This window comes from Bacillus rossius (assembly GCF_032445375.1).
Source record: "Bacillus rossius redtenbacheri isolate Brsri chromosome 9 unlocalized genomic scaffold, Brsri_v3 Brsri_v3_scf9_2, whole genome shotgun sequence".
In the NCBI taxonomy this organism is placed as follows: domain Eukaryota; kingdom Metazoa; phylum Arthropoda; class Insecta; order Phasmatodea; family Bacillidae; genus Bacillus; species Bacillus rossius.
This window is the reverse complement of record NW_026962013.1, coordinates 11,005,074-11,022,747: the sequence shown is the minus strand read 5'-3', so window position 1 is coordinate 11,022,747 and position 17,674 is coordinate 11,005,074. Positions and strand designations below refer to the sequence as shown.

The window sequence follows — 17,674 nt, the reverse complement described above, 5'->3', positions numbered from 1 at the left end:
TTCAAGGGGTTTAAACGAGGGGTTGACCGGAATAACAGGCGGTTTGCCTAAGCATGAATTCGTTACAGCGATTTGCCTAAAGTCATTTCGCCTAAAGGCGTTTTACCTAACGTCGAATTGCCTAAAGGCGATTTTCCTAACGGCGTTTTCCCTAAGAGAGTTCTGCCTGACGGCGATTTGCCTAACGGCGTCTTGCCTAACTCCTATTTGGCCAACGGCGTCTTGCCTAACTCCTATTTGGCCAACGGCGTGTTGCCTAACTCCTATTTGGCCAACGGCTTCTTGCCTAACTCCTATTTGGCCAACGGCGTCTTGCCTAACTCCTATTTTGCCAACGGCGTCTTGCCAAACTCCTATTTGGCCAACGACGTCTTGCCTAACTCCTATTTGGCCAACGGCGTCTTGCTCACTCCTATTTGGCGAACGGCGTTTTGCCTAACTCCTATTTGGTGAACGGCGTTTGGCCTAACTCCTATTTGGCGAACGGCGTCTTGCCTAACTCCTATTTGGCCAACGGCGTCTTGCCTAACTCCTATTTTGCCAACGGCGTCTTGCCAAACTCCTATTTGGCCAACGACGTCTTGCCTAACTCCTATTTGGCCAACGGCGTCTTGCTCACTCCTATTTGGCGAACGGCGTTTTGCCTAACTCCTATTTGGTGAACGGCGTTTGGCCTAACTCCTATTTGGCGAACGGCGTCTTGCCTAACTCCTATTTGGCGAACGGCGTCTTGCCTAACACCTATTTGGCCAACGGCGTCTTGCCTAACTCCTATTTGGCAAACGGCATTTTGCCTACCTCCTATTTGGTGAACGGCGTTTGGCCTAACTCCTATTTGGTGAACGGCGTCTTGCCTAACTCCTATTTGGCCAACGGCGTCTTGTCTAACTCCTATTTGGCCAACGGCGTCTTGCCTAACTCCTATTTGGCCAACGGCGTCTTGCCTAACTCATATTTGGCCAACGGCGTCTTGCCTAACTCCAATTTGGCCAACGGCGTCTTGCCTAACACCTATTTGGCGAACGGCGTTTGGCCTAACTCCTATTTGGCGAACGGCGTCTTGCCTAACTCCTATTTGGCCAACGGCGTCTTGCCTTACTCCTATTTGGCGAACGGCGTTTGGCCTAACTCCTATTTGGCGAACGGCGTTTTGCCTAACTCCTATTTGGTGAACGGCGTCTTGCCTAACTCCTATTTGGCCAACGGCGTCTTGCCTAACTCCTATTTGGCGAACGGCGTTTTGCCTAACGGACTAAAATCAGGCAAAACCCGTTAACCACAGGGGCGGCGGGCACACGGAGGCGGAGTGCTCGGCGCTGGCGGCGCGCGGCGCGCCCAGAGGCCTGCTGGACTGCAGCCAGCTCGTGCTGCCGCTCCGCTGCCTGCTGCTGAGGCAGGCGCCGCCGCCGGACGCCTGGAGGTGGGACGCCCTGCTGGGCATGGAGGCGCACCTGGGGCGGCGGCGAGGCACCGCCGTCTGGAGGAGCCACCAGGCCGTCGTCGACAAGGTGCGGTACCATCGTCGTCAGGTATTAGTTTGGAAGTTTGATGACCGAGCGGAGCTTCACCTTTAAGAATAGCCCTCGTACATGTAAATTTCGCGGATTCGTTCGATTGTTAAGCTGGAATGAAAATCTTCAAACTCTTGAACTGTGTCAATGATTGAAACACTGTTTATTTAGATACGCCTCTCTGCGACCGTGAGCCCACGATGCACACACACACACACACACACACTGCTTTCTATGTGATCTGATGAACAATCTTTCGCCCTATTTTTTTTTAACTGATTTACTGCCAGATGTCCCTTGCGTCCATGAGCGGAGGGACATGTGGATTTACCAAACATCGTGACGTGGCTGTAAGAATATACATATATATGTACATATATGTATATCACTTCCAAACTAATACACTAATTTCTAGTAGTGGAATATCTCGATCGAGTTCGTTAATGGGCAATATCCGAACAAAGGCAGTAGAAATGGGGAAGGGGGAGGGGGGTTTAGAAATAGAAAAAATCGTGGCAGTAATCTGAATTATTTTTTTATACAACCCACCATAACTGCTATGGGCTTGAAAAAATAAGGGTTGGAGCACAAAAAAAAAGTTAATAACTCCCTTCGTAGGCACAACATCGAATTCGTACAGTTTGTTTGTTGATCTTATAATTTTTTATCTAAAAATTTGGTCTGAAATAATTTTTGATAAGACGTAGGGCGTAGACAAAAAACAAGGATAATGACTTAGTAGGCACACTATCGAATCCAATCAAATTATTTGTAAATGATATAATTTTTATCTAAAATAATTTGTTATAGAATGAACCATTGCACAAAAGGGATTTTAATAAACGTGGGTATAATTTAAAAATATATCATTAATCCATTCTTATATATTGTAGAACCACAAAATATTATCTATAACTTTCGCCTAAAATAATTTTTTATACGACCAATTTTTACTGTAAGGAGTAGAAAATAACAGTGGTTGAAGGACAAAAAAAAAATTAATAACTCCCTTAGTAATTACATTATTAAATCCATTCAAATTGTTTGTATATCATATTTTTCGTATCATGTACACTATCAAATTCGTTTCGTCTAAAAAAATAATAAATAAACAGTGGTTGAATGGCAGAAATTAATAACTCCGTTAGTATAGGCACACTATCAAATCCGTTCAAATTGTTTGCAAACCCTACAAATGTTACCTAAAACATTTGTCTGAAACACTTTCTGGTACAACCAACCATGCAAATGGTGGATAAATAGGGGTTAAAATACGAAAATAAATTCATAACTCCCTTAGTAAGCACACCATAAAATCCATTCGAATTGTTTGTAAATCTTATAATTTTGACGTGACAAAGTCTAATAAATCGATGAACGCCGGCTGCACGCACGAAAAAGTGTCCCGTTACGCACATTCTTCCGTTACACTCATTGTTCCGTTACGCTGTGTCTCGTTACGCTCATTGTACGCTTGCGCCGCACCGACAGAAGTGAAAACTTAACACTTTGTTTATAAATGTGTAATATGAAATAATTTCTACGTCAAATGTACGTAAGAAAATGAATCTGATTACTAGTATAATTTCAAGTATTTATTCTTTTACTATTAAAAAAAAGTAGCATCTGTCGGCGAGTGCAGTAATAATAGGTTATGTTACAATTGACTAAAAAATTATGGTGATACATATAATTGATGATAGATATTTGATTACAGTTATTTATATGAAAACTTGTTCATAATTATATTTAAACTTTATAGCTAAACGCCAGTTTTTAAAATTAATTAAAAGTCATCTACACGTGAACTGTTTCGTCAACTGTTTATAAAGTGAAGTGAAAAGTTGATGTGGTTTTCATGGCTGATTACAACAACAAATTCGGCAATAAAGGTTAATTATTCTTGCATTTTAAAAATATGATTACTAGTATAATTTCAAGTATTTATTCTTTTATTATTCAAATAAAAATGATTCAATTTTATTCATAAAAGTATGCAATCATTTCATCAATGTTTTGTTATGGCGTTGTCACGTTAAACTATCGTCCGTAAACCGACCTTACAGGCAATCAATTTTTTATATTATAATTGTATTTGCAACATGATAACACATGAATTTGCTTGAAACCTAGGTTAGATCTTTCTGAAAGACTTGCTCACGTATATATATTTTTTATTTTTAATATCCTACATACGTACACGATTAATTCCTAAATAAACTGTCAAAAGTAAGCACGTATTTATGATAAATCAAACTACAGTAAACTCGTGGAATAACATCATGTCAGTGTTAAGAAGACTGCAAGTATCCGCTCTACCACTCTGGTTCTGGGGTAGAGCGCCTGCCTTGTGACTTGTAGGACCCGGGTTCGCGCCCCGGCTCCTCCAAGGCGGATTGCCCAGAGAGAATGGCGGCATTTTCTCTGGTAGGAATACAATCCCTTGTAACAAGTCAGGCTACCAAAGAAACGGTGGGTGGAACAGAAAAAAACCTACCAGGTGGCTTCCAAATGGGGAGCCCGTTTCTTTTCTTGGGCTCCCCATGCGGTGGCTATTCCGGGGGTTTCTCCGGGGGAACGGAGTTTTGCAAAAATATTTTTTTTTTATTTTAGTTTTGTATGCGTTTTAGTTTTTAGTAACTGTAGCGTTATCATTCTAACATGTTATAAACAAAGCTCAAACAAACATTTAAAGCATTAAATAATTTTGCTTGTGTACATAAAATATTTTAATTAAGTGTGTATCAGTAAGTGAGTTGTATACATAATTTTCTTGAAGTGTTATTGACAGTTAAATTTTAGTGACAAACTATTGACCAATACCTCTGTTATGTAGTATTTTAGACGTTTTTGACGAAAAATATATTTATAGGCTCATTAATTTTATTCTTAAAAATATTATTTCTGAAAAACCACGTAGTTTTCTATCATAAAGATCGTCTTTAACACACATGTGTGTGTATATATATATATATATGTGTGTGTGTGTGTGTTTTAATTATCTTACAAATAGATGCTTTCCAGTCAAATATGCAATTTCATGATATTTATAATTTATTAATTAATAATTTATTGATTTAATAATGCGACATATAAATAACCACTGGGTGAGTTGGGGGGGGGGGCAGAGGGTATCCATGATGTCGGGGCATGGTGGGAATTTTCCCCGTGGTCGACTGTGCCCCTAGGGTCAGGGTATGCCCTAAGGCCCTTAAAATTCGAAACATTTTTAAAATACATACATTCTTTTTTGATTTAAAGTGTTTACAAAATTGGGTTATGCAGGAAAATGTGCCGGGTGTGGGGTGATTGATATAATGTCTTAAAATGTATATTAGTAAAAACAATATGATTTGTAATAGATTTGATATTACTAATTTTAGGATATAGTCAATACGAAAATTGTAGGATATAAAAATTTTATATTTCAATACGAAAACTGCATGATCATTATATGCATCATCTGTAAGGGGCCAAACTGTTTATTTGCTCCGCATCCAAGTCAGTTTAACTAATAAGTAATAGATGTATTAAATATCATAAACATACAAATTTCATCTGTTTGGACTTAATGGAAACTGACAACCTAACGAAAACACTACTGTTTATATGTAAAATTATGTTCCAATCTACAGATTTAAAATAAACTTTTCCATATGCAACTGTGTATATTAGGGGGGGGGGGGGTTGGTGGGTAATTTACTACGCGGGATAATGAGCTGCAACTGTTTGTTGTATGACGTATTACAAAACAAACTGGCTTTTGACCACGGACGTCCAATATTTTCAAGTACATCCAGTATTTATACTATTTTCCTGTTTATAAAATACATGTAGGCCTACTTACAGTGATGACAAAGTATTAGATCAGGTGTCAAATAAAAATTACATACCAAGCATAGTTTCAAAGTAAACAGACATTTTATAGTTAACTCGATGGAGGTACCTACTAGCATTTAAATAAATAAATAAATTTATTTTGTGTCCCCCTTAAACTTTATGTGCCAGACGCCCATGCTTTTGACTCCAGTACGCTTTTTATTTGAGTAACTTTATTTTTCTTTCTTGCTGCAATTTTTTCCATTTATTCTTGATTCATACAAAGAAAACTATCGATTTAAAAAAATTAGTCACTCAACTACCTAATTGGCGCTTGTAGATAAGCTCCACTTGGCCTCGAGTGCGCCGGACTGAGCCTTCAATTTTTGGCCATATAATGTTGTGATCACCGCTCAGATAGCGTAGGAAGCATAGAAGACCACGCGCCAGTCCAGAGGAAGCACCGGCGAGCGTCGCACCTACACAGATGTGGAAAGCCTTTTCACAGACTAGAGAGCCAAAACCCGAAGTTCATGTTTTTTTTTTTCCGTATCTTAAATGTAGCTATCCTAACCAAATCAACCGTCCACAATGTTTTAAAAGTATTTATAATGTAGCTAACCTAACCTAATTGACCATTAGTATCCTTTTATCAGCACCGCCATATTTATTTACAATGAACAAAAAAAACCGAAGAGGCACGATCGGCCGTTTGGCTCTCTCGTCTGCGAAAAGAAGGCTTCCCCACAGATATAGACCTCGACAGCAGGGAGGCAGGAAGGAAGTGACGCAGGGGCGTAGCCAGGGGGGGGGGGGGTTAGGGGTTCAACCCCCCCCCCCCCCAAATCTTTAATTAATTTCTTATTCATCACACAAACAAATTTCATATTACAATATTTAAATTAAAGTACCGAAAACTGCTAAGATAGCACTATTTTACACCTTAAAATCCAAATTTTCCCGGGGGAGGACCCCAATACAGGGGGGGGGGCATGTTTCTTAACACCCCCCCCCCCCCATACACAAATCCTGGCTACGCCACTGCGAGTGGGTGGTGGCGACAGGCGCTGCAGGCCGCCGGGTTCGCGGGCCCCGACGACGGCGAGCTGGTGCAGCGGCTGTGCGGGGTGCTGGACGTGAACTGCTTCGAGGTGCGCTCCCCGGGGGCGGCGCCCCAGGAGGCGCTGCGCCTGCGCGCCGTGTACCCGCGCGCCGCCCTCATGGCGCACGACTGCGTGGCCAACACGCACCTCGCCGTCGACGACCGCTTCACGCTCGCCGTGCACGCCAGCGTGGCCGTGCCCCGCGGCGCGCCGCTCTTCTTCAACTACGCCGCCACCTTGCAGGTCAGTTAGTAGGGGGAGCGAGAGGTTCCCAAGACAATCCTACGGTGCGTCACATAATTGTCGAATGCTGTACCATAATTATGGTACGCCAAACTATAATTATGGTATGCCGAACCATAACTATGGTATGCGGAACCATAGTTATGGTATATGGAACAATAGTTACTGTGTGCGGAACCATAATTATGGTATGCCGAACCATAATTACTGTATGCGGAACCATAGTTATTGTATGTCAAATCATAATTATGGTATGCTCTTGGCAAAATTATGTTACACAAAGAAAAGTTTTGGGTTAAAAATGATTGTATGCTGAATGTGTTCAAGGGAGAAATTCCCCTTCCCTCGTGTCAACGAGTTTCGTCTGCTGCGCTCCACTCGCGTTCCACAGGAACTGAAGAACTTTTTTTGACCTTGGTTTCCCCTAAATCACTCCAAGACCAATCTGTTATGCTTTCTCGTGACAAGATGATGCCCTTACTGCCCAAATTTCCCTGGCATGTGTTCATCTCAAAACAACTTTGTTGTCGACAACAGAAAAAAATATAAATATAATTGCAGGTCGTAGTTCTGACTACATAGCTCTCTACCAGCTGCGTGCAATGATTTGATGAGCGATTAATGACTTACCGTCTCGTCAACATCAGGGTCATCTGAGGCATGAAATGGCGATCAGATGAGTATGGAGCTTAGATGGAATGAAAGGGTAGGGTAGATGGAAGTACTCCAAGAAAAACCAACTGACTCGTGGAAACGTCCCACCTTGTTTCCTGTCACTCAACCACCTTGCGACCCCCCTTTACATCAATCATTATCTACCATGATGCATGTTATGTGCAGTTGCAAAGCTGACAATTCTTCAATGCACAACTGTCCATTAATATATGTTGTATGAACTGCATGAACTTACAAATTAACATTTAATCAAAAAAATTTGACCAAAATCAGGGTCAGCTGGAATATAAAAAGTGAACAAATTCAAAAGTCAGTGTTTCCGTGAGATGATTTTGAAAGTTATATTGGGAAACATAGGGAAAATGATGGTCATGTGTGCAAAAAAAAATACCTATACACTGCATAATGAGCTTAAATTATTTTTCTTATAATATTTCTTGTTTTTGCAGATATTTAAATTCTTCTAAACAACACTTGAAGGTAAATTTTCCTGGTATTTACTCAATACAGTTTTGGATGAACGGTTCGTATGTATTCCGCATCTTAGATCCCTTTAATTTAATAGGTTTTTCAATACTTTTGAAATACTAAATCTAGATTTTTAAGAATGAGGCTATGTGCGATTAGTTAGTACACTTTCAGTAGGCTACATGCTAGAACTGACATGAAAAAGTTGCCTCTTAGTTAATAAAAACCATTAACTAAGGACTTCTTTGGCAGACGGATCATTTTATAAACAGTTAATAGTGGATGTGTTGTGAGATTATATATATAATCATGTGCAATAAAAAATTCATAATTATTAGAAGCAAATTGATTGATGGTACCACTCCTCCTAAGCTTGTACGGAACCCCACGACGCAGGGCACGGCCGAGCGACGCGAGCACCTACGCGAGGGCAAGTACTTCGAGTGCCGCTGCGCGCGCTGCCGCGACCCCTCCGAGCTGGGCACGCACCTCAGCTCGCTGCTGTGCCACCGCTGCCCCCATGGTGAGGAGGCGGGCATGGTGACGGCCGTCGACCCCTTGGAGCGCGACGGCGACTGGCGCTGCGGCCGCTGCGGGGCCGACTACCGCCCGGGGCTCGTGAGGACCGCCGTCGCGCGCGCCGTGGACTTGGTGGAGGACGTCGACCGAGGTGACCGCGATCACCTTCCGCCTCTGTTCCCCGCCTCGTCCGATAACTCAAGCCGAGCGCTGACTGCCCAATTGATTGCGGTATTGAACAGGGGCGCAACAACTAAATTTCCAAAAGGGGGGCAATATACCCTTTTTATAAAGAATCATCGATCCCCCCCTATTTAACCGGGGGGGGGGGGGGTCCGGGGGGTACTCCCCAAGGAAAATTTGTTATTTCAAGGTGGAAAATGGTGCTATTTAAGCAGTTTTATTATCTAAAAATTTATCACACAGCACTTTCTTTGCCCCCGTTTGCCCCCACTTCAAGGTTTCAGAGGGGGGACGGGGGGGCAAAATACCCTTCCCCCCCCCTTGTTGTTGCGCCCCTGGTATTGAATAAAAAAATTGGTCATCTGTAAAGTCGGTTTACGGACGATAGTTTAACGAGACGTCATGACAAAACATTGATGAAATGATTGCATACTTTTATGAATAAAATTGAATCATTTTTTTATTGAATCATCACTATTTCGTACGGATGCAAAGAAGGAGTGAAATGAAATCTTACAATTTAATTGATAAATTTACTTTTATCTGCACTCATTAATTTAAAATATGTTTATAACTTTAAAGAACAGATTATTTTGACTACAACTTTTGTACATGTTTGCTATTTAACTTCTTCCAATCTGTGTTATCCGGTTAAGGATAGGACGATGATAGGAAAAGTAGGAAACGAATGGGAGTGTTTCAAGTTTGATGTGCCTCGAAAAAGTCAAATCGATGGTTGTTCCAATCGAGTGGAAGAGAGATAGATGCGGCGCAAGCGTACAATGAGCGTAACGGGACAATGTGTGTAACGGGACAATGTGCGTAACGGGACAATGTGTTTAACGGGACTATGTGCGTAACGGGACACTTTTTCATGCGTGCAGCCGGCGATCATCGATTTATTAGACGTTGTCACGTCAAAATAATAAATTAAAATGTCGATTCGGGATGGATACAGGAACATTTTTCAAGGGAGATATGCAAAAAAAATTTAAATAGAAAAAAATTATAATTTAAGTATTCAAAAATTAACGTCAACAACAATTATAAATCTCAACATGAGTCACTTCCTGCGTGGCTTGTTGTTCCAGGAGTTGTGACAGTTCACCCTGCCTCACAGAAAAAATTACTGCCTTCACCAAAATATCGCAATTTTTTTTTGTCATGACTTTCTCTGGGCAGAAGGAGGGGGTAAATTCCACCAAAACCCATCAGTCACTAATGTTGTAGTTTTCAAGGAGTTTTCTAAAACTATCACAATCTTTACCCTGCACCAAATTATAAGATACTGTGATTACAAATTTTCAGGTAGATACCTACTCACAAAGTTACCTGCTTTAAAATTTGGCCCCGTAAATCATGCAAAGAATTTTTTGTTCCCAAAAATGTAGAATGGGTTGTTTTATTTTGAAATGTTAGAAGGGCTATTCAGAATTGTGTAGCAAAATTTATGATAGCCAAACAGCAAATAAAGTATCTAATAATTTGATTCAGGGTGAGGATTTTTAGGATTTTTGAACATTTTGGAAAATGCCTGTGTCTATATCTTTATCTGTGTGTAGTCACACACACATACACATAACCTCTATTAATTGGCCTGTCGGCTGTTTTCAGCTTGACCCTGAGTTTTTTTACAACTTGTATATTGTTTAAGGGCACGTCCTGCAAATTTTATCACGATATAACTCATTTGTATTTTTGTTTGGTCAGGATTTTTGTCACTAGATATTTAACAAATTTACTATTCATAAACTGCAACCAAGCAATTAGGATAAGTAGCACAAAATATTAATAACAGAAGTGAAAATTAAATAACCAGAACGTGCGAGACCATGGCCATATAGTTGCTTTTTTCCTATCTCAAAGTCTTGTTGACAGTAAGGTCATTGGAGATGGAAACACACAGCACAATTCAGGAATAATGAATCGTCCATGGCCTATATAATGCGACAACTAGCAAAAGAACTTGTGCAGACACGAAAAGGGTCTTTTGTTTCTTGTCGCACTAATAGTAAGCAACTTTCCAAGCTCGTGGCATGCTGGACTCTACATACTCCCGTGGTCTCTTACCAATGAAATACCAATCTCGGCGTAACTACCAAGGCCTGCCCTAACATCGACCCCGAAACAACCCAATCACCCACTCTAAAATACCTACTGAACTCTTCTGAACCATAACTACTTTATCAGTGCGATGCTCGCACACAGTGCGAGGCAATTCAAATGCAAGGCGGCGGTCCTCTGCGGCAGGAGGAGGAAGGGGAGGGGAGCTGAAGGGCAGCGTCCTGGGTGCTGCATCGAAGAAATACACACACTCCGACGCCTTCACAGACGTATTATGAAATAAATCCTCTAATCTTAAGTTCTCTTGCAATTGCTACAAAAACTTAAAATAATTATCACAGGACAATTAATTGAGTCATGAACAGAAATAGTATTTTGGGGTATATCTATAAGGATACTGTCTGCTGTCGTTCATATTCTATATGCATGCAAACACGATAGTATAGCTGATTTTATATATATATATATATTGACGTGATAACGTCTTATAAATCGATGAACGCCGGCTGCACGCACGAAAAAGCATGACTCATTGTCACATTACGCCTGAGCCGAGCGTGCAAGAACCGGCCAACCACCGTGCGAGAAAATCTTCTATAATATCAAACAGGTTAAGGCAGTCTTTTAAAAGCAGCAATTAAAAAAAAAATAGTTTCATTTGTCCAATTTCGTCATTTCAAATTAACAATTTATTGAAATTGTTTTGATTTCAGTTTATTTCTATAACTAATTGTTCGTGATTGTATTTAAACAAATTATTTAAATTAAATTTGCAAAAAAAACTGTAAATAATATTTCAAAGTTAAAAAGTATGCAATTTTTCATCAATGTTTTTTTTATGACGTTATCACGTAAAAATTATCGTCCGTAAACCGACTTTATAGACAACCCCCCCCCCCCCCCCCCCTTTTTTTTTGTTCCAAGATTGTTCAGGCAGCTAGTAGCCCGCCAGGGGGTGCTGTCATAACTTAGAAACACACAACTTAGAAACTAACTTAGAATTTTCTAAGTTATGACTTTCTATGTTATGACGTTTCTAATTTGTGTGGTTATGCGTTGCGTGTTTCTAAGTTATGACAGTTCTAAGTTGTGTGTTTCTAAGTTGTGATAGTTCTAATTTGTGACTTTCTACGTTATGACGTTTCTAAGTTGTGTGGTTCCGCGTTGCGTGTTTCTGAGTTATGACAGTTCTGAGTTGTGTGTTTCTAAGTTATGATCTTTCTAAGTTGTGTGTTTCTAAGTTACGTGGATTTTTCAAGTTGTCTAAGTTATGACAGTTCTAAGTTGTGTGTTTCTAAGTTATGATCTTTCTGAGTTGTGTGTTTCTAAGTTACGTGGATTTTTTCCAAGTTTTCTAAGTTATGACAGTTCTGAGTTGTGTGTTTCTAAGTTATGATATTTCTAAGTTGTGTTTCTAAGTTACGCGGATTTTTTTCAAGTTTTCTAAGTTATGACATTTCTGAGTTGTTTGTTTCTAAGTTACGTGGATTTTTTTTCAAGTTTTCTAAGTTATGACAGTTCTAAGTCGTGGCTTGTTAAGTGATGTGTGGTTCCACTGATGTGTCTGTGTCGGCAGGCAGCGCCCGGGACATGGAGGCGCTGCTGGCGCGCCTGTCGCGCTCCCTGGCGCCGCACCACCACGCGCTGCTCGAGCTGAAGCAGAGCCTGGTGGCCGCGTACCGCGACGACCCCAGCCCCGGCAGGAGGGCGCTCGCCAGGAAGGTCGAGCTGTGCCGCGACCTGCTGCCCGTCGTCAAGGCGCTGGAGCCGGGCATCTCGCGCCTCGCCGGTGGGTGGGTCCGTGCGAGCTTTGAATATATATATATATACTGTATAGAAGTCGCCAGCCCAGGTTAACATTTCCAATACGGTTTTGAGGTAGTTGGTTAATTCACCGCCGCACTCGCCACACATCTCTAGGGCATCGACTTGTGGTGGTCCCTAGCGGACAAGTGTCGGAACTCTTCAAACACCCCTTCCCCCTCCCGTTGAACGACCTCGAGCTGCAGTGAATGATGGATGGGGGGGTGCGGGGAATGACAGCGGGCGACAGTGCTGCGCTCTAACGTGTAAATAACAACTAAGACGATACAGGGCGTTACGGCAGCGCACTGCAGCGGTGAAGTTCCCAAGCTGCTCATCATACGCTCCTGAAAAACGTAGAGTAAATCCTATCCACTCGCGACTTCTATACAGTAGATATATTCAAAGGTGCGAGCACTAGCGGTTCACACCCCCCGCACGGCAACCCGAACAATAAATAATTACCTATTGTCAGAGACCCGGAAATTTCGCGCATTCACTTAGTCGCAAGCTAGAACGCAAACCTTCGCACTCTCGCTCTGTGTTCGTTATTAGTAGGGACACCTGTATTTCGCGATTTCATTTCATGTCAAGGTATTTCACAAAACACTGTAGCTTTTTCTAAGAGTCATGGCAAATTGTGAGGGTGCAGCAGTACGGTGACCACATTCTCGTTGGCCCCGTCAAGAGCGGGACGACACCTCTCACCGACCTCAGCCAATAACCACAGGAGAAAAGCTGCAGTATTTTGTGAAATACCTTGACACGAAATGTATTCGCGAAATACAGGTGTCCCTAGTTATTAGTAGAGACCCGAAAAATTCGCGGGTTCATTTCGTGTTTTGCTAAAATTCAAATAATTATACCTTAGTGCTGCTTCTGCCATTGGTTCACTGTTAATCTGGAGGACTGTGTGGGCCAATTAGAGACCCATCACTCATATGTAGAAGTGTCGAATCACAGGGCCACCCAGTCGAGACGACTCGCAAGTCAGCAGCCAATGAACAGTTGGCATTTGCCCGAGTGTGTAGAGGATATTGGAGTCGATCCTGGAGGTCATTGAACCCGCGAATTTTCCGGGTCTCTAGTTATTAGCACGCAGTTGTGTGGACACGCCCCTCTACGACCGTGAGCCAATGATGTCCAGCTAGGATAGAAGTAAACGAATCAGGTAGTGCCGAATAACAAGGATAAAAATTTTCTCGCTAATAAAATAAACCAATGGGAAAGTAAACATGGGTCGAGCACATCTATAACTTTGAATTCTATCCTGAGGCCAGAAGAATCCGAGAAATGTCTGGGTCTCTACCTATTGTACATAATTCTTGCTGTTACATACACACCAAACGTATGACAGCCATCAATGCTTGCCAGTTTTTTTTTTTTTGACGTGACAACGTCTAATAAATCGATGAACGCCGGCTGCACGCACGAAAAAGTGTCCCGTAACACTCGTTGTCCCGTTACGCTGTGTCCCGTTACGCTCATTGTACGCTTGCGCCGCATCTATCTCTCTTCCCCTCGATTGGAACAACCATCGATTTGACTGTTTCGAGACACATTAAACTTGAAACACTCCCGTTCGTTTCCTACTTTTCCTATCGTCATCCTATCCTCGACAGAATAACACAGATTGGAAGAAGTTAAATAGCAAACATGTATAAAATGTATAGTTAAAATAATCTCTTCGTTAAAGTAATAAACATATTTGAATTAATGAGTGCAAATAATCGAAAAATTTATCAATTAAATTGTAGATTTCATTTCACTCCTTCTTTGTATCCATACGAAATAATGATAATTCGATAAAAATGATTCAATTTTATTCATAAAAGTATGCAAACATTTCATCAATGTTTTGTTGTGACGTTGTCACCTTAAACTATCGTCCGTAAACCGACTTTACAGACAACCAATTTTTTTTTTTTTTTATCTATATGTTTTGAACTGATGACCTGTCAGTCTTCCGCCAATTGATGAGGGTTGTAAGTGTAGGCGCCAATTACCTTCCATTGCCGATCTTGCGAGCTTAGTCCGCTGGAAGAGCTGAGACTCGTCTCAAGTTATGGTGTTCGCCACGTGATCGGAAACAGATGGTATTGGCCGGACCGAGGAAGTCCACGGGGGGGGGGGGGGGGATGCTATTCTAATGAAGGTCACTAATTACGGAATCGTAATTACGGTAATCCTGACGTGATTGTTTTTTATTTGTAAATGTCCCTCATGCACGCGCTGCCTGAGACGTGGCCTATCCTAGTACTGGATCCACGGCTCGAAGCGGCCTTTTATTAGTGACCACAAGGTGACGAGCTTAATGCTGTCGATGGATACTTAAGCACCCTCTGGCCTTAGGTCCTATGATTAACGGGACAGGTGCTAATGACGCACTGCATTGAAATATTTATGTACAAACAAAACAAGATTACACAAATTCAGCCCATACGACACGCGACGAAGTGGCTATCCCCCAGTGACACTACGTGAAAAACAAACCCTAAATCATATGCCTGCGAGAACACTATCACCACTTGAAGAGTGGACAAAGAACTACGTATGATGAATACATTATTCTATATGGCTCTGGGCCTTAAATTAAGTAATGCCAGATGGACTGAAAAAGACGGGCCCCGAAAGTCATCGGGCTATATTAAATGTTAATAGCGTTTAACGCATTGTTCACAGTGGTCCTGTGCTGGCAAAGCACCTTAAAAATACAATAATAATTGAGTCGTCATCTGACCAGTTTAACCATCTTTTGAATAAAATATTCTGACACCTGTTTCAGTAATGCTGTAAACGGGAAGGAAATAGAAAATATTTCTATAGTTCTGTCGCTTTCGCCATTTTTGGGGCGCTGACGTTATAGTTGTGTCAAACATGATTGGTTAGTAATCTTCGCACCGCCACTGCCGGGCTATTGTGATTCCAGAATAAAACTGTTGTCAAAGACATATCCAGCTCAAAATGGAAGGGGAAACATTTTTCTGGATTCAACCTCTTTCATTGAGGAGCAGGGTCCCTGGTACCAAACAATAACAAAGTGAATAACAAAAATTATTAAAAACAATTTTACTAAACAACAGATTGTGAAGATTTGTTACAAATTTTCTAACTGCCGCGCTCTTTGCTCCTTGTTTACAAAAACCCTTTGACGGTGAATGATCAGCTTGGTGAACCCATTAAACTTGTTTTAATACACAATATCATCACGTTGGAGTTATAAAAGTTTACTATTCCCTGATATTTTAGTGTGGCAATGTTTATTTTAAAATTCAACTATAAAGAAAACTTGCTCATAAGAATGATATACAGTAAAATTTCAAAAAAATAAACATAAAGGGACCATAATTTTGCCACTTTTCAATAACACGGTTTGTCTTACCCAAACAATAACAATATGTAATTTCAATTTTTATATAATTTCATAATAGTATAGGCCTACAGTTATTTTTTTTTTATTTTTTTTTTTTAGGGAATTGTAAAATACATACCTATTTATTACAGCTTCCACGAGAAGCTCAAAAAATAATTTTCTCCTGTATCACACTTAAAGGGATTTAATACGCTACTGAAAAATAAAGCAAAGGTCTAGATTATTACCTACAAAAATAAAAAATTACCATCATTTTAGAAGAATTAACATTTCCAAGCTTTCCCCCCCCCCCCCCCCCCAAACTAAAATGAACCAAAGCAATGGCATAAGTATTAATTTTAGTTGAAACTTAAAATTGTTTCTTTAAATTATCATGGGATATTTGTACTAACCATCCTTTACTACAAGTAATTTTCTTTTGCTTTGGAACAAAAACAGCTTTGGATTACATAACAACCATACTTTTGCAGTAAACAAATTTCTAGGGACCGTGAGGACGTTTTGTAATAATGAGAGTTTTGTATTAACGGGGGTTCTGGTAAATATGTAGTTGGGCAATATTTGTTAAAAAAAATAATTTTAAATTCCAAAAATACTTTTATTCCATGCTTTTTAACTTCCTCTTTTCATAAAACCCGGCGGAGATAAGAAATTACAAATACTTTAGGAGATATCGCCGTTCTTATTTTGCAATACAAGACCTGTGCAATCATTCGACATTTACAATTTTTTATTTTGCCGTGTGTTCGTGAATGCCTAATTAATTAAAAAGGTCAACTAGGTCAGGTCAGTTACATTATAAATACTTTTAAACTAAGCAGACATTAAAAATAATGGTTGTTTAGTTTTAAAGTAGGTATTTATAATGTAACTGACCTGACCTAACAAACCGGGACAAAGGATGAACAGTAGGAACTCACGTAATTACTTATTACTACGCAACAATAGCCAAACAACAAATAAAAAATTAAAATTTGAAACGTTAAAAACTCACTTAAGTTAAGAGGCGGGTACAAGTAAACAAGAAACAATTGTGTATGCTGCATGAATGCACAGGTATTGTGATGAAAATTAAAAAATTTGATATCTCCTAAAGTATTTGTAATTTCTTATCTCCGCTGGGTTTAATGAAAAGATGAGGTTAAAGAGCACAGAATAAAAGTATTTTCGGATTTAAAAAAAATTAACACATATCGCCCAACTACATATTTACCGGGGTTTTATCGATGAGGTTTGTTTCCCTGTCATGGTTGTACTCAGGGGCGCAACAACTAAATTTCCAAAGGTGTGCGGGGGGGAGGGGGGGGGGCAATATCCTTTTTTTAATGAATCATCGATCCCTCCTATTGAAGTGGGTGGTCCGGTCCTCCCCCGGGAAAAATTGTATTTGAAGGTGGAAAATGGTGCTATTTAAGCAGTTTTATTATCTAAAAATTGATTACACCAGGGGCGTAGGAACCGGGGGGGGGGGGTGGAGGGGGACAGGGAGGACGTGTCCCCCTGAACTTTTTGGGTGGAGGGGACTGTCCCCCCCCCCCCAACTTTCTAGACACTGATATTTTTATTTTATAATATTATTCTGCCCAACTTTATTTGTAATTTCTTCACACTCAAATTTTATCTTAAGGAAACAATAATAATTTTAACATCGATGTATCCAATGGTTAGATACAAAAACTGCTTAAAAAGCACTATTTTGCACTTTTAAAACCAAAATTTTCTGGTGGAGGACCCCCGGACCCCCCGTCTTAGTAAGAGGGGAATGGGTTTAAATGACATCAAAATCATTATTTGTCCCCCCCCCCCCCCCCCAACTTTATGAACATAGCTACGCCAATGGATTACGCAGCATTTTCTTTGCCCCCGTTTGCCGCCAACTTCAAGGTTTCAGAGGGAAGGGGGGGGGGGGGGGG

At 40.7% G+C, this 17,674-nt stretch overlaps 1 protein-coding gene across 1 annotated transcript in view; it reads left to right on the top strand.

Annotated features, from left to right (window-relative positions):
- Positions 1–17,674, top strand: part of LOC134542941 (SET domain-containing protein SmydA-8-like) — a 29,805-nt gene that overhangs the window by 10,008 nt on the left and 2,123 nt on the right. Inside the window, exons 3-6 of the mRNA XM_063387554.1 lie at positions 1,283–1,508; positions 6,395–6,676; positions 8,216–8,489; positions 12,162–12,374. Of these exons, the coding sequence (XP_063243624.1) occupies positions 1,283–1,508; positions 6,395–6,676; positions 8,216–8,489; positions 12,162–12,374 (995 nt within the window). The remainder of the gene's footprint in view (positions 1–1,282; positions 1,509–6,394; positions 6,677–8,215; positions 8,490–12,161; positions 12,375–17,674) is intronic.